The 24095-nt window shown below is 41.4% G+C and overlaps 1 protein-coding gene across 4 annotated transcripts; it reads left to right on the plus strand.

The window, feature by feature from the left end:
- The first annotated feature begins 24 nt into the window (after positions 1-24).
- On the plus strand, positions 25-23500 carry Prr11 (proline rich 11). Of its 4 annotated transcripts, XM_048446797.3 has the most exons (11): positions 26-436; positions 4009-4104; positions 4668-4800; positions 6714-6864; positions 7095-7217; positions 9369-9641; positions 11269-11367; positions 12863-12978; positions 14512-14571; positions 14859-14955; positions 19511-23500. In XM_048446797.3, the coding sequence occupies exons 3-11, from the start codon at positions 4673-4675 to the stop codon at positions 19577-19579; spliced, it is 1116 nt and encodes a 371-aa protein (XP_048302754.3). In that variant the 5' UTR covers positions 26-436; positions 4009-4104; positions 4668-4672; the 3' UTR covers positions 19580-23500. The 4 variants fall into 4 exon arrangements, with proteins under 4 accessions (XP_048302755.3, XP_048302754.3, XP_048302753.3 ...); XM_048446798.3 differs by lacking the exon at positions 4009-4104 and having other exon boundaries at positions 25-525; XM_048446796.3 differs by lacking the exon at positions 4009-4104 and having other exon boundaries at positions 34-436.
- Positions 23501-24095: the final 595 nt, after the last annotated feature.

Consider the following 24095-nt stretch of genomic DNA (forward strand, 5'->3'; position numbering starts at 1 on the left):
AACGCCGTAGGAGGATTGGCTGCTGAATATGTGATTATTCCCATTGGCTGCCTTCGGTTCTCCACTTTCAATTTCATACTTGGGAAAGAGTTTACGATTGGTGTACTCGGAAACAGCAGCAGCCAATGCCATAAGAGCTTCCACTGCCGGCCTAGGCGATGTGACACACCTTCTTTTCTCTTCGACTTCCCCGCCCCTTCTCGCCCGCCTTCCCTTATTCATACAAGAAGCGCCTCAATTCCAATTGGCCAGGATGTGATGCGCCCTCAGCCAATCGTAATCCAGGCTGTATTTGGGTCCTTTCAGGACAACGAACCGTGTAGAGAACACTTCTACGATTGGTCACTCCTCGGCAAGGATTTAATTTTGAATTTTTCTTTATGGTGTGGAAGAGGCTCCGACCCGAACTTCGTCTAGTCCTCAGACTTTTAGACTAGTAAGTGCAGGGACGATTTTTTCTTTGTTACCTGGTCCCATCTACCGTTACTCGAACTGTTGATGGTTGGGTTCTTACGGCTGAAGGAGGTGGGTCTTGAGCTGGACTTGGAGGGAGAGGGAGTAGAAATGGGAAGGTTTGGGGCAGGACAAGAGCTCCGCTGGCAACATCCGAGCCACATTTTTATTAAACACTCTTGCAATATATGTTTTGAAGCTATTGCCTTTTGCTCAGTCTTTTTCGTTGCTCTGTCTCAAAGTGGGTCCACAGACTAGCGGCTTTAGCTTCTTCGGTCGCTAGTGACAAATGCAAATTATCGGGGTGCATCCAATTTTACTGGATAAGAATATGTATTTAACCAGATGCTCCCGCCCGCGATTCTTCAGCACGTTTACGTTTGTGGAGGAATGTTTTTTGACGGGTAGTTTTACGTTGTTCCTTGATACAGAGTTACTTCCAACATCGATATAAAAGTGCACCCTTTTACTACATGCTAATATTGTGCTGGGTGACACTAAAGACCTGTGGTCACTCTGAGAGAGACACAGAAAAGAACCGGGGGGAAAAAAGCAATACTTCACAATAAAACAACATTAACTAACTATAGGAAAATGGCAGTAATCATGTCACAGTAATCAGGGTGAAATTAAATTGACAGAAGGCAATTTCTGTGGGCGTGAAAATGTATTTTAGAACGTTGGTGATGAAATGGCAACTGTCATTTCCGCTGCTGCCACGGCTTTAGAAGCCGAAGAACTTTTCATGTACCTGATGGAGTTTTAGCAGAAGCAGCAGTGTCAGCTTATGAGAAGACTAATTATTATTCTGAGATGAGCTTGTGTAACCCAGGTTGGCAAGGAATTGGCTAAGCAAAGGATGACCCTGAACTCTGAATCCCCCTGCTTCCACCTCTGGGGTTCTGGGATTACAGGCCTGTGTGCCAACGGGACAATTGACGTGGCACTGGAGATTAAACTCAGCGTCTTGTATGTGAGGTTAGCACTCTTCCAACTGAGCTAGATCAGCCAATGAGCCAATGATCATTCTGCTATTTGTTGAATCTTCATACTTGGAAGTTTTTGTTTTTTTTTTAATATTTATTTATTTATTATGTGTACAATATTCTGTCTGTGTGTATGTCTGCACGCCAGAAGAGGGCACCAGACGTCATTACAGACGGTTATGAGCCACCATGTGGTTGCTGGGAATTGAACTCAGGACCTTTGGAAGAGCAGGCAATGCTCTTAACCACTGAGCCAACTCTCCAGCCCCCCATACTTGGAAGTTTTTGATCCACCCTCTAACTGTAAAGATATGATCTGGTTTGAATAACTAACCCCTCCCCCCAACACACACACACACACCCTAAAAGTATTAGACTTGGAGGATATTGCTTAAGTGAAAAGAGAATCGTTGCTGACTGATACTGGAAAGTGATGGTATCTTTCATTCCTTTATTGGATAAAACATGTAATGGGGTCAGGCGGTGATGGGTCACGCCTTTAATCCCAGCACTTGGGAGGCAGAGGCAGGTGGTTCTCAGTGAGTTCAAGGCCAGCCTGGTCTACAAAACAAGTTCCAGGACAGCGAGGACTGTTATATAGAGAAACCTTGTCTTGAAAAAATGAAAAAAAAAATTGTTTGTTGCTTTGTTGTAAGGCTGAGGAAATAGATGAATAAAATATAGGAAGGTAAGAAATCACACAACTGTAACTCTAACACTTAGAAGATGAAGGCAGAAAGAGCGGGCATTCAAGGGCATCCTGGGCTACATCTAGTTTAAGGCCAGTCATGATTTTGTATGCCTTGTGTGCCTATAATCCTATCATTTAGGAGCTGAGGCAAGAGGATCTTGCGTTCCAGACCATCCTGTGCTACATAACAAAGACCCTGTCTCAAAAAAATTTGAATCTTATAAATTTGATTGACAGTTAACCAATAAGATGCTTTCACTTCACTGTTACCTTTTAACCTGAGGGTTAGCTGTCAGGACTATACTGCTGATACCAAGGCTCTTCCCACTTTTTCTAATCTGTAAAGGAAGTGGAGAGGTGTCCTGATAATCTGAAGGCTGAGGAAGTGTATGCAAATACCTATTTCCGAAAAGTGATCAAGTGAACAGAAGTGGAATGACTTAACTTATCAGACAAAGTCCCACTAGATGGCTGTGACCTGCTTGGAAGAAGCTATTAGCCCAGCTTGGCTTTGAACTCACATAGATCCATCTACCTCTGCTTCACAAGTGTTGGTTTTAAGGTTGTGCACCACCACTCAGGGCCTTAAATGTGTGTTTCACTGACTTTTCCTATTCATATCTAAATCTGAAGCAGACCATTTTCATGTCTGCTACTAGAGTAGTAACACCTTTGTTCCTCAGGGATCAACAGCTAAAACTAGCAAAGCCCGTTTGGAGCTTCAGATCAAAGGAACCCAGAATTACTATTATTATCTATTATTATTATTATTATTATTATTTTCGAGACAGGATTTCTCTGTAGCTTTGGAACCTGTCCTGGAACTAGCCCTTGTAGACCAGGCTGACCTCCAACTCACAGAGATCCACCTGCCTCTGCCTCCCGAGTGCTGGGATTAAAGGCGTGCTCCACCAATGCCTGACCAGAATTTTTTATATATCCAGAAAAGGGTATATGTTAAAACATAAATATGTTAAGTAATATCTTTAGTGCTTCAAAATAACTGTCTTAAAGCAGGTCTTTGATTTTGGATAAGTGTATATAGCCTGTTTAAGCGACTATTGCCCCATAGTCTATTAAGAAAATTCATGGTCTCTGAAGACTTACAGGTCTGTGCTTTTATACTTTATTGTATTACATTAGGCAGATATCTAATCTAACCCTCAGCTTATTTTTGCATAAAACTAGGACTAAAATCCTCCTTGTCAGTTGAGGAGATTGAAGATTGACAGAGGAAAAGGGGAATGTACCCCACATTTATGGGGGCATTTTATAAATGATCCCTCCCACTGTGACATCTGCCTATCATAGTAGATGTTCATTCTATCTTGCTGAATCTCAAGTCTATCTTTTTAATATCAATCCATAATCCACTACAGCCATTTTCCTACTATAAGGAAAGGAATAGCTAAGTACTGTAGCCAGTTTTCCTAGCATACAGGAAGCCTCTGCTTGGATCTCCAGCACTAAATAACCCCAATGTGACATTGCCAGTCTCGAGGTAATGTCAGCAGTCTAGGCAGAGGCAGGAGTCATTCTTAGCTGTATGAGGGTTCAAAGGTCAGCCCGGGATGCATAGGATCTTGTTTCAAAATGACTTTTTAAAAAGAGGGGGCATAGCTCAATAGTGGAGCACTTGCCTAGACAAGGGCAAAGCCCTGGGTTTGGTCTCCAGCTGGGGAGAAGGAGGTTGCAGAGAATAAAGAAGAATTCGTTTGATTTCATCAATGAATACAACAAAAGCTGATTGAGAGACTAATGTAAATTCCAAGGAAGACTCTCCAGAGACACTTTAAATCTGAGTTAACATTTTCTTCCCAGAATACTGATAACCTTTTTTCTCTCTGGTTTTTGTTTTGTTTTGTTGTTTTGAGACAGAGTCTCACCCAGGCTGGCCTTGAACTTACTCAGTAGCTGAAGCTATCCTTGAATCCTAATATACCTGCCTTCACTTTCCAAGTAGTGAGATTACGGGTATGTACACTCTACTCAGCTTTTTAGATGTTTTGGAGACAGAATCACTTTGAGGTGTTCTCCAATTCACAGTCATCTTTCTGCCTCAAATACCATCCCCCAGCACTGGGTTTAGAGGTTTGAACCAGCATGCCCACAACTACAATTTATTTCTTACTCAAGGTTGGAGAAGAAGGAAAAAAATTGGAATAAACCAAAAATAACCAAGATGATGTATATGAGGGTATATAACAGTCCTATATCATAATTCATAGAACTATGCCCTGAAGGCTTATACATTTTCTATATGTATACATTATTCTTTAATAAAAATATATATTTCAGGTACTAGAGAAATGGCTCAAGGTTAAGAGCCCTAGCTGCTCTTCTTAAGGACCTAGGTTCAATTCCCAGCACCCACATGGCAGTTCACTGCCATCTGTAACACCAGTTCCCAGGAGATATGATGCCCTCTTCTGGCCCCTGAAAGTAGCAGGCATGCAAATGGTATAAAGACAGACACACACACAGGCAGGCAAAACATTCATACATAACTTTTTTTAATTTCAAATTTTTCTCTACAGAAATCATGCCCAAGTTCAAACAACGAAGAAGAAAGCTAAGAGCCAAAGCCAAAAGATTATTTAAGAAAAAAGAAGCCTCCCGAGTCCAGCCTAAGCTATTGACCCCTCCCCCTCCACCACCCACACCAGAAAGGTAAGGTATAATGGAGAACACAGGAAATAGTAAATCTCATCAGCATAGAGTTACCAGTTCAGCCAATGATAATATAGCACACCCAGTCAAATTTGAGTTGCATCCCTCAAATAAATCATTTTTAGGCATGTCCCATGTAAAATTTGAAATGTGTCTATACTACAATGATTGCTGGCCACAGTAGTTCATGCTAACTGTAACCCCAGCACTCAGGAGGCTGAGGCAGGAGAATTGCTGAGAGCTGAAGGCTATCTTGGGCTATACAGTGAGTTTCAGGCCATCCTGCACTATGGAGTGAGACCCTCTCTCAAAAGGTTGTTGTTGATGATGATAGGTTCTTTGTAGTTTTTGCAAGACAAGGTTCCTCTGTGTAGAGTGATAGGTTCTTACTTTGTTGGTTTTGTTTGAGAGAGCCTTTCTATCTCCAGTCCTGGCTGCCCTGGAACAGACTGTAGTCCAGCCTGGCCTTGAGCTTTTGGAATTCTCCAGCTTCAACGCCTCCCCTATTTCTCCTCTAGTTGCTTGGCATGTGCCGCCACAACCAGCTGATTTTACTTTACTTTTGGTATGCTAGGGATTAAATTCGGGGTGTCGATCATGGACATAAAAAACAAAACTAACAAACAAAACCTACTGCTAAGCTATACCTTTAACTCTAAAGCTCTCATGTAACATGAGGGCCAGCTTGTTAGGGTATCTGTTCCCGCCCAGTACCCCACAGCTGGCAAGTCCCAGAGAAAATCAATCACACAGAGATCTCTATAAGTTATAAAGCTGATTGGCCCATTAGGTCAGGCTACTTATTAACTCTTATAGCTTATATTATAAACTGATTGGCCCTTAGCTCTGGCTACTTATTAGTTCTTATGACTTATCTTAACCCATTATTCTTATCTACATTAGCCATATGGCTTGGTACCTTTTTCAGCTGTCAGCTCACATGTTGCTTCTTCAGTGATCTGGGCAGGAATGGCAGAGGGAGCTTCCTGCTTCCCAGAATATTCCTGTTCTCATCACCCCGCCTCTACTTCCTGTCTGGTTGACCCACCTATACTTCCTGCCTGGCCAATCAGTGTTTTGTTAAAATAGGTGATTGACAGAATACAGACAATTCTCCTATGTAGTGAGGGCTGGCTTGTTGGGGTCTCTTCCACCCGGTACCCCACAGCCGGCATACCCCAAGGAAAATCATACACAGGACTCCATAAGATTATAAACTGATTGGCCCATTAGGTCAGGCTACTTATTAGTTCTTATGACTTATCTTAACCCATTATTCTGATCTATGTTAGCCATATGGCTTGGTACCTTTTTCAGCTGTCAGCTTACATGTTGCTTCTTCAGTGGTCTGGGCAGGAATGGCAGAGGGAGCTTCCTGCTTCCCAGAATATTCCTGTTCTCATCGCCCCGCCTCTACTTCCTGTCTGGTTGACCCACTTATACTTCCTGCCTGGCCAATCAACGTTTTATTAAAATGCATGATTGACAGAATACAGACAATTCTCCCGCACCACTCTCACAATAAATAAATAGATAGATAGATAGATAGATAGATAGATAGATAGATAGATAGATAGAGTTGGGCTTGTAGCTCACACCTGTATTCCTGGGGGGAATGTTGTCTTGGAGATAATGGCAGGTGGACCAGAGTTCAGATTTAGTCAGCATAGGGTACATAAAACCCAATCTCAAAAACTAAAAATTCATCAACCAGAGAGATGGCTCAGTGATTAAAAGCACTTCCTGCTCTTCCAAGAAACCCCAGTTTGATTCCCAGCACTCAAATGAGCCAGCTCACAACTGCCTGAAACTCTAGCTGCCAAACATCCATCCTCCTGCCTCTGCTTTCTGAGTGTTCACCACCATGCCCAGCCAAGACCTATGGTATTCTATTTGTTTTGTTTCTTCCACAGAGTGGTTACTTCTTCAACAGATATACCCCAAAGCAGAAACTGGCTAAGACAACCTTGGAGCTTCAGATTTCCCAGCGTCAAAGATGCACTAAACCTTTGGACGAATAGAGCGTGGTGCATATACAATCACTGTCAGACCTGTGTAGCCCAGGTATAGGTTTTATCAACCCGTCCTCAGCAATATGTTTTTTTGTTTTTGTTCTGCCATACTTAGTATTTATGTTCTTGTATGGTTTTTCGGTTTGACATATCCCCGAGGCTAATCTTGGATAGGATTATTTTGTGAGATTGCACCTGTCTTTGCTTACGTAAACTTCTGTGACACCGCTTTCTTTAGCATGCTGCTCATTAGATTCAGGCTTGTTTCTTTATGGATTTCAGAGTTTAGAAGTACTGAGAGATGCCATCTTCCCTTCCCGAGTCTACCACAGAGAACTTCACAGTCTAAAGCAACAATTTTGTGTTTTGAAAAATGATTTATGCAAGCTCCAAGAAACACTGAAGGTTGGTGTTGTCAAACAAACAAATCCAAAGAGTTTATCTGAAAAGACTATTACAATAGGAAAAGACTCTGGATCTGAGTTTGGTTATTTTCTCAAATGTCAGGCAGAAAGACTTCCTTCAGTGAAGGAAGAAGGCAAAAGGGGGCACTGGAGAGATGGCTCCCCAGGTAAGAGAGTATACTGCTCATGCAAGGAATCCAGTTTGGGTTCTAGCACCTACACTAGGAGTCTTACACCTGCAACCCCCCTGGCCTCCATAGGTACCTGTTCTTATGTATGCACATGTACACACAACCATGTAATTAAAATCAAAAACTAATTTTTTAAATGTCTATTAGGAACAATTAATGATCTCAGCCACACAAACAAAATAGAAGTAGAAAAGGAATTTCGATGGACAACGTTGAGCTTAATCAAATTGGGAAAAGAAAAAAGCTAAAAAAAAAAAATTGGGGAAAATAGACACTTTCTTACATTATTGAGAAGAACATAAATTAATGAAACTTTACTGGGGAATGGTGAAGGAAATGGCTATCAAAATTTTCGGCTGGGGCTGGAGGGAATGGAGAAACGGCTCTGTGGTTAAAAGCACTTGCTGCTCTTAAAGATTACCCAGGTTCCCAGCACCCACATTTGTTGGTTCAAAACTGCCAATAACTCTCATTCCAGGGAATCTAATGCCCTCTTCTGACCTTTTCAGGCATTTACACTCATGGTGCACATACAGACAAGCGGGCACACACACACACATAAAACATAAAATGAAGACATATTTTAAAATTCTTGTGTTTTTTGCAGAAATAGCTAGGGATCAGCTCAGTCGGTAGATGCTCAACTAGCATGCAGGAGGCCCCAGTACTACATAAATCAGCCATGGTGGTATGCACCTCTGATCTTAGCATTTAGGAGGTCAAGGCTGAAGGATTAGAAGTAAGGTCATCTCCAACAGTACAGGGACTTTAAGGCCAGCCTGAAATACTTGAGACCCTGTCTCACAAAAATTGCTTTTAGCTGGGATATGTCAATGGTAAAGCATTTGCTTGCCATGGGCCACATGTGCCCCCCAATGTGAAGGAAGAGAGGGTTTCAAGTAATAAATACTAGCTTGCGATGAGTGTGCACATGTAACATTGATGAGCCTGAGGGTGTAGGTCAGTGGCAGTCTGTTTGTCTGACATGCACAGACTGGCAATATGCCTCAGCCTGGCAATAAACACAAAAGAAATAGGAGAGGCCAAGAATCCCCCTGCAGCCAGTGTCAACACTTTTCCTTAGGTGTCGTAGTTTATGGCTGAGGCCTGAGGATTGCCCAGCAGACTTCACAGTGAGTCCCAGGTCACTCTGAGCTAGAGAGTGAGACTCTGTCTCAGAAACCCAAATAGCAAGAACATGGCATGAGCCTAGGCCAGACTGGCTAATCAGCAAGATCCTCATCTCAAAATAGCTAATCAGCTAACTAGTTCATTAAGTCAATGGACATATTTGTATGAGATATAGATACAGATATTCATGATACTTTTTTTTGAAGAAATGAGGTTATCCTTTTATTTATGGGTAACCATGATAAATTTAAGTTAGCGGGAAAGAGTTCTCCCGATAGTCCCTGTCTGTTCCCAAGGCAGGCATTACTCGATATTCATGATACTTGTCCTTATATATAGGAACATATATACAAGTTATTACACACACATACACACACACATATTTCAGTTGTGTGATCCTCACTGCTGGAAACAAGAACAAAAAACAAAGCCTGGGTGTGGTTGTGGTGGCCAGAAGAGGGTGTCGAATCTCCTGGAAGTGGAGTTGGACGGTTGTGAACTGCCCCATTTCCTCTGGGAATGAAACCCATTCCTCTATAGGTGCTGCAGGCTTGTAATTGCCAAACTTCTCTCTAGCCCCTTGAGCAATGGGATTTTTGAAGTAAATTTGTTGTCAGGTATGACCACAGAATCCTGTAACCCTAATGCCCAGATGGATAGGAAACAGTTTAACTTGAGTTTAAGGTCATTCTGGGTAAATTCCAGGCCAGCCTGAGCCAGAGTGTGAAATGTCTCAGAAAGAAAGGAAGGAAGGAAGAAAAGAGAAAAAATCCAAACACACACCACCAAATTAATCTATTGTCTATTTGTCAAATATGATTATCTTCCAGACCATCTCAGAAAATTCTTCTTATTCAAGCCGTTGTCATATGTGTGGCGTGAGTGATAAACTTACAGACGTGCCTGCCTGTGCTCCAACAACCCCTGGAGAATCCCAAACTGTACCTCCTCCTACACTGCCACAGCCAGTCAGTCATCCTCCCCCTCCTCCTCCCCCTCCTCCTCCCCCTCCTCCTCCCCCTCCTCCTCCTCTCCCTCCACCTCCAGCATCCCTAGCACCTTTGCTGCTGCGCAGAAAACCTGGCACTGCTAGAACACTTCAGGTAAGAGACAGTCAGGAGCAGTGGGTTTTAGTCAGACTGAGAGAGGATAAAGCCAAACAGCCTTTCAAGGCTGAGCCCAGGGCCTGGTTATGAAGGCTATGTTTTGTTCTGATTCTATATCTTAATTTTATTAATTGTTCTGATTTTAGTTATAAATTTTTTGTTGATTTTTTGGATGGGAGGGTTGAAGTTAGTTTTTGTTTTTAGATGTAGTCTCATTATGTTGCCCAAGCTAGTCTTGAACTATTAGGCTCAAGGAATCCTCCTGCTTTAGTCTTCGAGTAGCTGGCCTTACCGGTGTATGCCAATGGAATGGAATTATTGGGGTTTTCTTGTTCCTTTGTTTTGTTTTAGGCTTTTGTTGTTGGAAGTTTTTGTTTATTTGTTCTCTGAGACTGGATCTTGATTTGTAGCTCTGACTAACCGAGAACTCACTATGTAGCACAGACTAGCTTCGAACTTGTGATCTTTTGCTTCAGCTTTTGAGAAGCTTGAACTGTAGTCCACAAAATATACATACACACACGGTATATATAATATGCAAGCACACGCGTGCATACACACACACACATCTATACCTTGCTCCAATTATTGTACATTTTCAAAGCTTTATTTCCAAGGCTAGAACATATATCTAATCCTAGCACTGGGGAGGTAAAAGTAGAAGGATCTGAAGTTCAAGGTCACCCTTGGTTATGTAGTGAGCTTATGGATATATTAGGAGTTTGAGATCAGTCTCAAAACAAACATACAAAGAAGATTCTGGTGCAGAGGAGCTGGAGAGATGGCTCAGCAGTTAAGAGCACTTACTGCTCTTGCAGAGGACTAGGGTTGGGTGCCTAGCACCCACATGGTGAGAGTCAACTATCTATCATTCTTGTTCCAGGAGATCTGACATCCTCTTATAGACTTTGAAGGCATCCATGAGACATGGATGCCGTGCCCATATGTAAATGCAGTACAAACACAACTGTACATTAAAATATATAATTTTTTTTTAATTTTAAAATTTTGTTTTCTTATGTGAATGGGTATTTTGCTTGCTTATATGACTGTGTACCATGTACATTCCTGAAAAGCTCAGAAAAAGGTGTTGGATTCCCTGGAACTGGAGTTATAGGTAGTTGTGAATCATGGGTACTGGGAACAGAACTCAGAACCTCTGTAAGTACCCTTAACCACTGAGTCATCTCTCCAGCTCCAAATAAAAACTTTTAAGGTACTCTGGCACCACCCCACCCACCCACACCTACACCATCACCTCTCATACCCCTGTCATTCTTGCTTGTTGGCATAGAATGTGTTTAATCCCTAGGGTAAATACGAGTTAACTTTAGAGGAGTATGGTGGTACATTCCTATAACCCCAGCATCTGGAAGCTGAGACAAAAGGACTGCCAGAAGTTTAAGGCCAGTTTAAACCAGATATGGAGTACTAAGACAGCCAGGACTACATAGCAATATCCTGTCTCAAAAATAATGGTAGGGGGAAAGCAAAAATCAAAAATAAATAAATAACAATAACGAGTTAACTTTCAACTCTGAATCTTTACAAAGTAAACTTGGATTTGGGTTTCACTAGATGTCCTGATGCCCATTTTAATTCAAACCTCTCCATGTATTTTAAGACTGAACCGTTAAAGAAAGATGGACCCATGCATATAACAGTTAAAGATCTACTCACTGTAAAATTGAAAAAGACACAGAGTATTGAAGAAAGGAAGAAGGTAAGAGGACATTGTACATGCAAGGCCTTCTTCCTTTGGGACTGGGGGGTAGTGTATGTGTTATATTTGTGTGTTTGTGGGTGCATGTGCGGAGACCACAGGTAATACAGGGTGGCTTTCTCTATCACTTTACACTTTACACTTTTTCATTCATTTATTTATTTATTTCCTGGCTGTCCTGGGACTTACTCTTTTTTTTTTTCTTTTTTAATTTAAATAATCCAGACTGGTCTCAAACTCACAGAGATCTACCTGCCTCTGCCTCCCAAATGCTGGGGTTAACACTGTAAATACCATACCAACTGAGCTATCCCCCAAGTTCACAGGTGTGTTTTTCTTGCTACTTAACTCAGGCCAGCTTCACATCCTTGAATACCTCATACCTAAACCTCACAAGTGTTAGAAACAATGCCATGCCTTGCATCTTTTTTAACCTGATTGTTCCTTTGGGAAAATATGGTAAACCTGTGTATCGAAGTTATTCTGTTGAGGCTGAGTATACATTCAATGACAGAGCATTTGCCTAATATGAATGAGGTCCTAGGTTCAATCTCCAGTACTAAAAAAATACAAATAAATAGGCTGGAGAGATGGCCCAGTTGGTAAAGTTTTTGTCATACAAGCATGGGGGCTGTGTTCAGATCCCCAAGAGTCATGTTTTAAAAAAGCAGCCCCACATATGCTCCTAACACTGGAGAGGTGGAGACAGTCATCCCCAAAACTCACTGGCTAGCAGGTCAGCTCCAGGCTCAGTGAAAGACCCTGTCTCAAAATGATAGTGAGTGATAATGCAGATGCCTGGCATTGACCTCTGACCTCCATGCACATATTCACACACACATACACAAAACCATGGATACACACTTGCATCATATACACTCATACACACGTCGTGCACAACGGTGCACACTAAGGATCCTAGCATTTAGGAGGTAGTGGCAAAGAAACAGGAGTTCAGAGTCAAGAGGCCAGCCAGAGAGACATACTGAAGATAGAAACACACTAGATAGTGTGGTGCCTCCTACTTTTAATCATAGCACTTAGACTGAGGCAGGAGGATTTCTTTGAATTCAAGGCCACACAGTAATGAGTTCCATGCCAGCCTGGTCTAACCAATGGGATCCTGTCTAGTAAAGCACAAGAGAGAGAGGGGGGAGTGTGAGAGAGCACCCTTTTTTTTTAAATATTTATTTATTCATTATGTATACAATATTCTGTGTGAATGTCTGCAGGCCAGAAGAGGGCACCAGACCTCATTACAGATGGTTGTGAGCCATCATGTGGTTGCCGGGAATTGAACTCAGGACCTTTAGGAAGAGCAGGCAGTGCTCTTAACCACTGAGCCATCTCTCCAGCCCGAGAGAGCACCCTTGACCTTTGAAATAAAGAATGGAATCATGGAAAATGTACACTCTGGCAGGGAAACATTTGCTGTTTCGGTGTGTTTACATTAGAATGATATTTGAATATGTGTCTTTAATGTCTCATTTTAAAGCTTGTACCACCGCCACCAGAGCAACGGAATCCACTAGTTACTGTCTCTGATCTGCAGCGTATTACTCTGAAGCCCAACTCCAGGGTATTAGCAACACGCGTTAAAAATGTCCTAATGTAAGGAATTGCACATTATTATGCTCCATTGCTACTTAAAATGCTGATTTTCGTTTGCTTCTTTTTAAGATTTAAATGTAATTTATTATTGTTGTATGTGTATGTTGGGGTAGGGGAACATGTACATGCCACTGCCCTTGTATGGAGGTCAGAAGACAATATTGTAGAGTTGGTCTCCCTTTTCACCCTTACATGAATTCTCAGGGACAAGACATTGCTGTCAGGCTTAGGCAGCAAGTGTCTCTACCCACTGAAACATCTCACTGACCCCTTTTGGGGCCATTTTTAACTTTCTGTTTTGTGTTGTTTATTTGTCTCAAAACAAGATTTCTCTATGAAGTCCCTGCTGTCCTGGAACTTGATATTTTGACCAGGCTGGCCTCAAACTCACAGAGATCTGCCTGGCTCCACTTCCCAAGTGCCGTGGTTGAAGGCATATGCCACTACACCCTGCTGCACTTTTAACTTTTAAAATTACATATACTCACTATAGAAAAAATTGAAACCTACAGAAAAATTAAAGAGAAAAACAAAACTCATGTAGGTAATTCACTTGGATCTGTGTAATTCATTCAACTTCCAACCTAAGTTCTTCCTATCATTAGAGACAGCTACTGATAACATATTGGATGATTTTGTTGTTATTGTTATTTGTTTAACTTTTATAATTCTAGTCTTTTTTCTCTGAGCATTCACCACTTTATTGCCTCCCCCAAGAGGCTGTCTATTATATGACATATCACTGATTTAATAACAAATTTGAGGCAAAAATAAAATATTAACAAAAGTTTTTTAGCCATGTGTAATGGCACATGCCTTTAATCCTAACACTCAGGAAGTAGATACAGGAGCCAGGAAGATCAGGAGTTCAAAGTTGTCATCAGCTACTAGTGAGCTCAAGGCCAGCCAGAGCTACGTGACACTCTGTTTAAACAGTCAGTTTTCAAACTTCCAGTTTCAGGACTGGCAAGAGGCTCAACAGGTAAAGAAAGGTGTTTACTGCCAAGCATGAAGACCTGAGTTCAATCCCTGGGACCCATGAGGTGTATAGAGAGAACCAAATCTGCATTATTCTCTGGCCTGGCCTTCACATGTGAACTGTGGCACAAAGACACACACACACACACACACTTTTTGTTTTTGGATTTCATTAACCTCTCTCTGACTCCTGACTATGGCAGTGTAACCAGATCCCTATGCGCCCTCTGCCATGTCTTTCCTGCATGGTGGACGAATTCAGTTCTTTTTGTCCTTCAATTTTTTTTCCCCAGACTGGGTTTCTCTGTGTAACAGCCCTAGCTGTCCTGTAATTAGCTGTATAAACCAGACTGGCCTCGCACTCACAGAGATCTGCCTGCCTCTGCCTCCCGAGTGTTGGGATTAAAGGTGTGCGCCACCACTGCCTGGCTACAGCTTCTATTTTTTTAATGTGACAGAAAGAACTGCTTTCTAGGAGCTTGCCTATAAATTTGATCTGTTTTTGGAAAAGTAGTGAAATCTGGAAAGTTTTAATGTTTATATCTTTATTCTCAGTACTCCCGGTAAAAGCCAAATAGATCTGCGGAAACTGCTGAGGAAAGTCGATGTAGACAGGTAAGTCTCTTATCCTTGTGTTTTCTAAGGCAGTTTGAAAAGTGGGAATAGAGCTGGGGAGAGGCTGGCTCAGAGGTTAAGAGCACTGCCTGCTCTTCCAGAGGTCCTGAGTTCAATTCCCAACACATGGTGGCTCACAAGCATCTAGAATTACTTTTGGTGCCCTCTTCTGGCACGTAAGCAAACATCCCAGAACACGGTATACATAATAAATAAGTAAATAAGAAAGATTAAAAAAAGAAAAGCGGGATAAAGCACAGCTCTGATATTTTCCCACGCTTTTCCAGGAGCCCAGGTGGGACCCCTCTTACCAATAAAGAAAATATGGAAACAGGAACTGGACTGACTCCTGTCATGACTCGGGCCTTAAGGAGAAAGTTCCAGGTGAGTCTGTGAAAGCTAAAATCCAAACTAAGTCCTCCGGTTTGTTTTCCTGAACAGTAATTTATATGAGTGCTGAGAGTACAGCCCAGCATGCATGGGGGCCTGGCTTAGTCTGGAAGGTGGAGGGAGGAAGGAAGAATAAGCTAATTTATTTAGAAGGACAGTCTATATATTTATATATTTTGAAGGAGAGTCTCACTATGTAGCCACCAGACTGACCTAAAGTACATAATCTTCCTGACTCAACTTCCCTAGTTCTAGGATAATGGGCATGTCCCACTACCTAAAGTAGCTCTCATAGTAATTAATTAATATAATAGGGGCTCGGTGGTTAAGAATGCATACTGTTCACCAGGCGGTGGTGTTACCTTCAATCCCAGCACTTGGGAGGCAGGGGCAGGCAGATCTCTGAGTTCAAGGCAAGTCTAGTCTACCGAGTGAGTTCCAGGACACCCAGGGCTGCCATGGAGAAATCCTGTCTTGGGGGGGAACAAAAGGGAAGAGGAGGAGGAAGAGGAAGAAGCAGCAGCAGCAGCCAAAAGAGACTGGAAAAGGCAGAGCCCTCACCCAGCACGTGGGACACCTGGGTTCAGCTTCTCGTACTGCAAACGCAAACAAACAAATCAAAGAATGATCATTTTCATTCTGTATGTTTTGCAAAATGCTTTAACTATTTGACGTTATAAAATTCTGTGAAGAAAAACTGTTTTGATATATAGCTAGGATTATCCTTTCCCCTTTGTTAATGAGTATCTGATGGTTTAATGGTGAGGTCCGTGCTAGAGTACCAGGATTAGACTATAGAAAAGGCCTCCACAGATCTGCTGCCCTGATCCTTTCAGTCCAGTGAACCAAATAATCCCTTCTCGTCCCATCCCATAGTAAGTGCTATTAAGGAAAGGAACAAGATTGTGTGGAAACCTGAAACAGGAAATGACCTAGCAAAGATGGTCTAGCCTGGAAGATTTCCATAGGTAATGATTCGGGCAGAGACAATTAAAAAATGAATAGGAATGAACAAGAAAAGAGTTATCCTATCATAAATGTCAGAGAGGAGAAAGATCTAAGCCAGAGGAGAACAGCAGTGTCCCATCCTGCCAGGCATATACATCAATCTGAAAAGTGGCAACGTGGCTGTCTCTAAAATAGTCCTGACAGTTGCTAAGCAGGATCGAGCTATAAGTCTGGTTGTGCTGTGCACTGTTAGGGAAAGGTTGGACAGCTTTCTCCATCTTGCTTGATGAGCCCCACGAAAAGCAAGGAAAGCGACTGGCCTTGATCTCCTCTTTTCCCACCTGTTTGTCTTAGTCTTCCTGATATCCTCTATTACTGGTTCAGAAGAAAAGCCATCTCCTGTCTCTGCTGCTGGAATGCTAGGTCTTGATTGCTGGCCTTTGTGGCTCTGAACACTGTAGTTCCTTCTTCCTGTGGGGCAGAAGCCCCACAGACTCCTAAGATAAAGGGAAGGCCTTAGCCACTTCCTTTCTCTGTTAGCACAAAAACCCTTGCTATCCTTGACCCACACAATAACTAGTACAGTATACCAGGAACCATGGAAACAGATGAAAATATAATAATAATAATAATAAACCCACATGTTGTGCAATAGCAAAAGTCACAAATGAAATTTTGCCTTATGTTGTATTACCAAAAATGCACTTAGGAAGATCAGCAGTAAGATTGTTAGAGTGGCTTTCCCCACCCAGCCCTCTTATGCTTCCATTAACTGAAAACAAATCTGCCTAGAGTTTGCACCCAGGCACAGGTGACAGTAATTTGACCACAGAGGGCTTAACCAAAGTATCAATTTTATATATAGATATAAATATAGATAGATAGATAGATAGATAGATAGATAGATAGATAGATAGATAGATGATAGAGCCAGGTGGTGATGGCGCATGTTTTTAATCCCAGTGCTCAGGTGGCAGAGGCAGGTGGATCTTGATGAGTTCGAGGCCAGCCTGATCTACAGAACAAGTTCCAGAACAGGAGGCTACCCAGAGAAACCCTGTCTAGAAAAACAAAAAAGAAAAAAAAGTACATATTGTTATATAAATATACTGCCCCCAGTCTCAAGTAGCCGTGTAACTAAGGTTTACTTACAATGAACTCATTTTTCTTATAAGTTTGCCTTTTTATTTTTCTTAGCTGAGAACCAAACCTAGGGTGTTAAAATTGCTCGGCAAGCATTCTACTTTGAACTATATCACAGTCCAAAAGAACCAGCTTCTGGGCAACAAGCAAGGCTCGAAAGAAAAGGTCCACAGCATCGTGAAACTAAGGCCTTTTCTATCTGAGGGATTTTTTTTTTTTTTTATGAAAAGTGCACCTGACACCTATTCTGATAGATTCCTTCTTTATTCTCTCACGTTGCTCTCACAATGCTCCCTTGTTCCCCTCCCTGCTTTCTCTGTCTCTCATCCCAGTTCTGTCTTTGCTCTGGATGTTTCCCTTCTAGTTCTCATCCATGCTGTTATCCTTCTCTCGTGATGACTCTTTCCTGATATCCCAAGTTTCTCCACGCTGCTCCTTTGTTCTCACAGATTAAATACCTACAAAATCTTTCAGGCATTGCCTTTTAAGGTCTAAGAAAATGATGAGAAACAGAGTCCATCCAACAGCTCACAGTGTAATAAATCCAGATAAACTGCCACAGAACAAGGGAGAAGCACTTTCTCTCTGTCAGCTCCCTAATCAGTGGGCGGTAACCCACAGCTGCAAAAGGAGAGGCCTTTTTGCTATCTAATCTACAGAGGTAGTCTTATAATACTAAACTACTGAGGATTCTAAGAGGAGTGAGGAGTTGTGTGCTATATCCTATACTAAAGTGTGGAAACATTTTAAACTAACATTTTGTGATTAGCATTCATAAAAGGCTGGGCTTTCCTGGACTGGACTGGAGACTGTTTAGAAAAAGCAGTGTGTAGTCGGAGAGAATGCTATGCTGAGTTGGGCTGAGAGGCCCCTGAGCTGCAGGGCAGGGGACAGAGGCACAGGCGCAGATAAGCTCACTTAGCACTCTCCAAGGACAGTGACATTAAAAGCATTTTAAATCTTGAAATATATATATTTTTTCTGTCTTCCATGTTAGCCCTTGGCCATAAAAAGGGAGACTTGTAATTCTTTCTCAAGGCTACCAAGTAGGTTTATATTTTGTAGCCCTGGCCAGTTTGGGAATCTTTTCCTGTGGCAATTGACCAAAAGCCACTAAAACTGAAGTGAGAATTTGTCCAGAGAGTTAATCACTGTCTTCTGGCACCACAATTAAGTCACTTTGCACTGTTTACCTTGACACAACAAATCAGACAGCTGGCTATGTATCCTTGTAAATAAGATTGTATTTTTCTGTGAATAGTTTATCTTAAAACCCATTAGCAAGGCACCTGGTCTAATCTAAAGCTACTATCTGTTGATAGTATACAGCTATCTTGGCAGCTAGGGAAAATACAGCTGTTTTCTTAAACTTTGTTCTAGATAGTTCTTAATGGAAACTTTTAAGCCCTGACTTGGGTAGCATCCTTTTGCATTTATTTTATTAATCAAAACTCTGTATAGGCTAACATTATTAATATCAATTAGACAATACAGCTAAGGAGGAGCCACCTTCTTAACAATCCACAGATGAAAATTTCCAGTAGATTGGAATTGTATTCATGAGATACACACATATTAGATACAGACTGTGGGGAATTCCCTGTAGCCCCTAGGGAAAGAATGCAGTTGAGTACATGCAAAATTACAGACAGAAGCAAAAGACATTCTAGAGTCTGTATTCCTTGCAGGCCTTGCAAAATGAGATTCCTCTATCAGAAGTTATTTCCGGCGAATTGACACCTTGAATATTAATTGCTACCTCCTGTAATAAATGATAATAGCTCTCAGCAGAGCTAAGTCTCCAAATGCCGGAATTCATTTTCGCTTTGGTTTTTTTTTTTAGACAGGGTCTTATCTTGTAACTTTGACTGACTTGGAACTTGCTACCTAGACCAGGCTGGCCTTAAACTCCTGTCTGCGATTAAAGGCATGGGCTACCACCCCAGCCTCAATCCATATTTTTCACCTGAACATTCCTTTGGGAAACGGAAGTCCGCAGTTAGTGCAGCTGTTTCATCGTGTCCTTCCTACTCTTTAGTCTTTTACTTTTGTTTAGTTTTGTTGTTATTGTTTGGTTGGTTTTGATTTTGAGGCAGACTCTCACTATGTAGCCCAGGCTGGCCACAAACTTGTAGCAGTCCAGCCTCAGACTTTCAAGTGTTGGGATTCCAGACATGAGTTACCATTTCATCGTCGCTTCCATCTTTGATGTGTGTTTTTATCCTCACGGTGCACAATGGCATTGCTTCCTGTAGTCGTATATATACATCTCAGTGAAAGGAAAAAGAGCACGTACAAAAGGCTTGTTCGCTTCTGTTTGTATCAGGAAAGCTGGGGGAGGTAGCTAGGAATGCTAATGCTACCTTGCAAAAAGCATCAAAGCTTTGTTCAAGGAAGAAGACCTGTGTTGGTCATAGAAACATCACTCATGTTATAACTGTGACTTTCTTTTACATAGCTGGCGCACCCTAAAAGCCCAACTCAGTCTCTGCCACTTCATACAAGCAGCTTCGATGAACAAAACTGAGACCAGCTCTGCTTGACTCCAAGGAGGAATCCACACGATGACAGATCAGCCCCCTAAATTTTAATGTACTAAAATATGTATAGCTCTATGAATGTAATTCTACTTGAAGAATCAGAGTGAGTATGTATGTGACATACACACATTGTGACATAAACAGAGAATTTAGATATATTCTGATGATTATGATAGTAATCTGCAAAGTAAAGTTTACCCTGGAATTAGCCAATTTAGGTTAGAGTCGCTGTTCAGATTTCATTTCATAGGGGCTGGCAACACGGTTTATTAGGCAAAGGCACTTACCAAGGACCCAGATGGAGGGAAGAAAGAACTCTCACAGGAGGTCCTCTGACTTCCACATATACGCTATGATATGTGCTTCCTTCAACACACCAAGTTAATAAATTTGTTTAAAAAAAAGTATTAATGGTATAACTAGTTTATTATATAAACATAGTTCTGACATTAAGAAAATAGTCTGAGTGCTAGAGAAAATGGCTCAGCAGTTAAGAGCACTCCAGCTTTTGCAGAGGACCCAAGTTCAGGTCCCAGCACTCAACTGAAGTGGCTTACAGATGCCTATAGCTCCAGAGCCAAGCGATTCACTGCCTTCTTCTGGCCCAGACTGACACCTGCACTCACATGTGCATAGGCACACAGACATGTAACTAAGAATATAAAATTTTAAAAAGAAAATAAAGAACATAACCTGGCTCCTGCTCATCTAAGGCTGATTCATTCATTGCTACAAACTTGATTCATAAAATAAGACCCTCTAGTTGGGCAAGTGACACATGCTTTCAATCCCAGCACTTAGAAGACAGAAGCCTGAAGTTCTCTGGGAGTTTGAGGACAGTCTGCTCTGTATAGTAGTTTCAGAACAGCTAGGACTATACAGTGAGACCCAGTCTTAAAGTAAATAAACAAGTAATTTAGAGGAAAAGGAAAAAAAGAAAACAAAATTCAATGTGACTTGAAAAATTCAAAAGGACCCTGTGTTTGCTTGAAATGAAGTCTTAAATTATAACCCAGGATGGCCAGGAACTCATGGAAATCCTCGGTTCTCAACCTCTCAAATGCTGGAATTACAGGAGTGAACCACCACATCTGGCTAGAAGGTAATGACACATTGCTAAAATGACATGGCCCCTTAGGTAGCTGGTTTCATCTGGCTCACTGAGACACTTTTTTTTTTAAGATTTATTTATTTATAAGTATACAGTGGTTTGTCTGCCTGTGGGCCAGAAGAGGGAACCAGATGGTTGTGAGCTACCATGTGGTTGCTGGTAATTGAACTCAGGATCTTTGGAAGAGTAAATGCTCTTAACCTCTGAGCCATCTCTCCAGCCCTAGACACTTTTTTTTTTCTTCTTTTTGGGGCTGAACCCAGAGCCTCACAACTTGCTAAGTACACATATACCCTGAACTATATCCTCAGCCTTGCATTCTCTATTTTTTATATCTCCTGTCCATTTTCCTGTAGTCAAATAAATTTTTCTTGATTTCAGCATGAAACTTCTATTTTCCAGAATGCTTTGCCAAGGATTCTTTGTGGTCCATGGTGGTTTTACCTGGTCTTTACCAGCCTGGGTATTCCCCGGCAATAATGATGTGCCTCTCACTGGTCTTCATTTCTTTTTTTTTTTTTTTTTTTTTATTTTTCGAGATGGGGTTTCTCTGTAGCTTTGGTACCTGTCCTGGAACTAGCTCTTGTAGACCAGGCTGGCCTCAGACTCACAGAGATCCGCCTGTCTCTGCCTCCCAAGTGCTGGGATTAAAGGTGTGCACCACCACCGCCTGGCTCTTCATTCATTCTTGCCAGTCTAGAGTGTCACAATTAGCAAATAAGACTATAAGATACTCAATTAAATTTGAATTATAGATAAACCACAAATAAGCTTTAAGTGTAAATCTATCCTACTAAACAACAAATACTTGAGTATTACAGATCAAACTCAAGTCCATGGACATGCTGAGCTAGTGGAAATAGCTCCTTAATATTGAATAAGGAGCACTTTCTTTTTTAAAAAAATGTATTTCGGACTTTGCAGGGAATATAATACTTGTCTAGAAGGTTCATAGCCCTGGGTTCAATCCCCAATACACATGCACACACACACACACACACACACACACACACACACACATAATGGTTAATCTCAGTTGCCTATTTCCTATCATCTGTAATCACCTGGGAGATAGGTTTTCTCAGACATTATCTGGATTAGGTTAATTGAGGTGGATGACCTACCCTCTGTGGGTGGCACCATCCCCTAAGCAGGGATGCCATGTGACCAGCTGCTTCAGGCTCCTGCTGTATTGATCCTCTCCCTCCCTCCAGGTGAAGTGTATAATAGAGCTGTAAGCCAAATAAACCCTTCCCTCCTAAACTGAGACAGGCATTTATTTCATCACAGCAACTAGACGAGTAACTAATAGGTAACCATCTGTACATATTTATGTGTTATTGTTTGCCCGAAATTCACATTTAACTGAGAACTTATATTTTACTTAGCTACCTTATTTGTCCACCCCCGAAAAGTTGCAGTTTATTTCTGGGATCCCACAGTTTACTACACATATCTTCTTGGCAGTGACCACTGTATTGCATCAACCAGGATCCTATCCATCTGTTCTAAGCAGAATAGATGGGTAATTCCCATAAAGTGAGTGTGACTCAGGGTGCAGAAGTAACTGTCTTTTTCTCCGGGGCAGAGGGCACTCAGGGCTTAAAGCATGCTAGGCAAGTACTTCCACCACTGAGCCATACCATCACTTCCAAGATAACCTCTCATGGCTGTTATCCACCCCTACGCTTCCAAGAATAAAGGTAATGGCCCCCTTATCCATTAAAAGCAAAAACAACCCCAAAGACTTCAGATGTTCACTCAACTTTCTAGTCTGATAGGAAGAGCCACAGAGATAACAGCCTTAACATTTTAGTTTTCCAGTTCACTGCACCTCTAAAGGTAATTTAGGAGTCCCCTAAAAATTCCTGGAGGGTTTTATTTAAGTTTTTTTGGTTCTGAGGATTGAACCAGGGCCTTGCATAGTAGGTAAGAAACCCTACCACTGAGTTATAGCTCCATGTCAAATCTCTGTACTTCCATTGAATGACATTATTCTGAGAAGTCAAATCACACTGTCAGAAAGTCACCAGATTGGAACTCAGTCCTGGGGACAGTGTTTAGCACCTTGAGGCAGCCTATTTATGAGATTCACATTTATTTTTATAATACAGAAAAGTTATAATGTGAACCAGCTAGACGGTTGTTTGTTTATGGTTTGTTGAGACATGTTTTTATGTAGCCCATTCTGTTCCAGAGCTATTTAGCTGGGGATGACCTTGAACTTCTGATCTTTCCTCCACTTGAATGCTGGGATTAAGACATGTACCACCAAGTCTAGCAGAGCTTTTTTGAAAACCTTTTAGCTAGTTTGGTATTATGTAAAAATAAGGGAAATGATTACTGAAAATAAAGAATTCATAATAAAGTTGTACTTTGTGGAGCACTTATAATGTTTACAACATTAATAAACCAATATACACTGTACCAATGTAACTGAAATAGTGTAATAATTCTTATGGCATAGAAGGTTCATTTAATAAAAATAATAAAAATAAAATAGGCTGGACATCGTGGCTTCTGACAGTTATCCTAGCTACTTGGAAGACTACTGTGGAGGGAAATGTAAGTTCAAGGCCAGCAGTCAACCTGGGCAACCTAGTGAGAACCTGTCTCAAAAAATAGAAATTTTATAGGTAAAATATTTACAAAGCTGCTATTGCTGTTGTATCAGTATTAAAACATGCCCTACTCAAATTGTTTACTAATTTTTATTTTAGAGTTTATATGCTTTTCATTGTAACCATTTGAGTACTCTGCACATTGTATACTTTCATTAAACTACTGCTTCTCATGAGCTTCCAGTATTTATGCTGTCTTGCTTGTTTTAGGACTGGGTATCTCTATCTATTCTTGACTGACTGGGAACGCCTTATTCACAAAGATTCACCTGTTAGGCGTGCACCTCCACACCACATTTTTAACTTAAAAAAAAAAAAGAAATCTTTTTTGACCCTGGTAGTGGTGGCACACACTTTTAATGACAGCACCGGGGAAGCAGAGGCTGGCAAATCTCTGTGAGATCAAGGTGAACAAGGTATACACAGTGAGTTCCAAGACAGCCAAGGCTACACAGAGAAATTCTGTTTCAACATCATGTACACATACACAGTAATAATCATAAATAAAAGTTGTTTCTTTCCTTTTTATTTTTTTAAAGTATTTATTTATTTATTATGTATACAATATTCTGTCTGTGTGGCTGCCTGCAGGCCAGAAGAGGGCATCAGATCTCATTTCAGATGGTTGTGAGCCACCATGTGGTTGCTGGGAATTGAACTCAGGATCTTTGGAAAAGCAGCCAGTGTTCTTAACCACTGAGCCATCTCTCCAGCCCTCCTCCCTTTTTATTTTTTTATTTTTTAAGAAAAGACTTGAGCGTGGTAATGCAT

The sequence above is a fragment of the Myodes glareolus genome, chromosome 9 (assembly GCF_982192425.1).
Source record: "Myodes glareolus chromosome 9, mMyoGla1.1, whole genome shotgun sequence".
NCBI lineage: Eukaryota > Metazoa > Chordata > Mammalia > Rodentia > Cricetidae > Myodes > Myodes glareolus.

Excerpts from the sequence above, each read along its gene's own strand:
- Prr11 (XM_048446794.3), top strand. Across the intron at positions 11,368-12,862 it reads GTATTGAAGAAAGGAAGAAG|CTTGTACCACCGCCACCAGA; the intron begins GTAAGAGGACAT and ends CTCATTTTAAAG. Across the intron at positions 14,572-14,858 it reads AGGAAAGTCGATGTAGACAG|GAGCCCAGGTGGGACCCCTC; the intron begins GTAAGTCTCTTA and ends ACGCTTTTCCAG.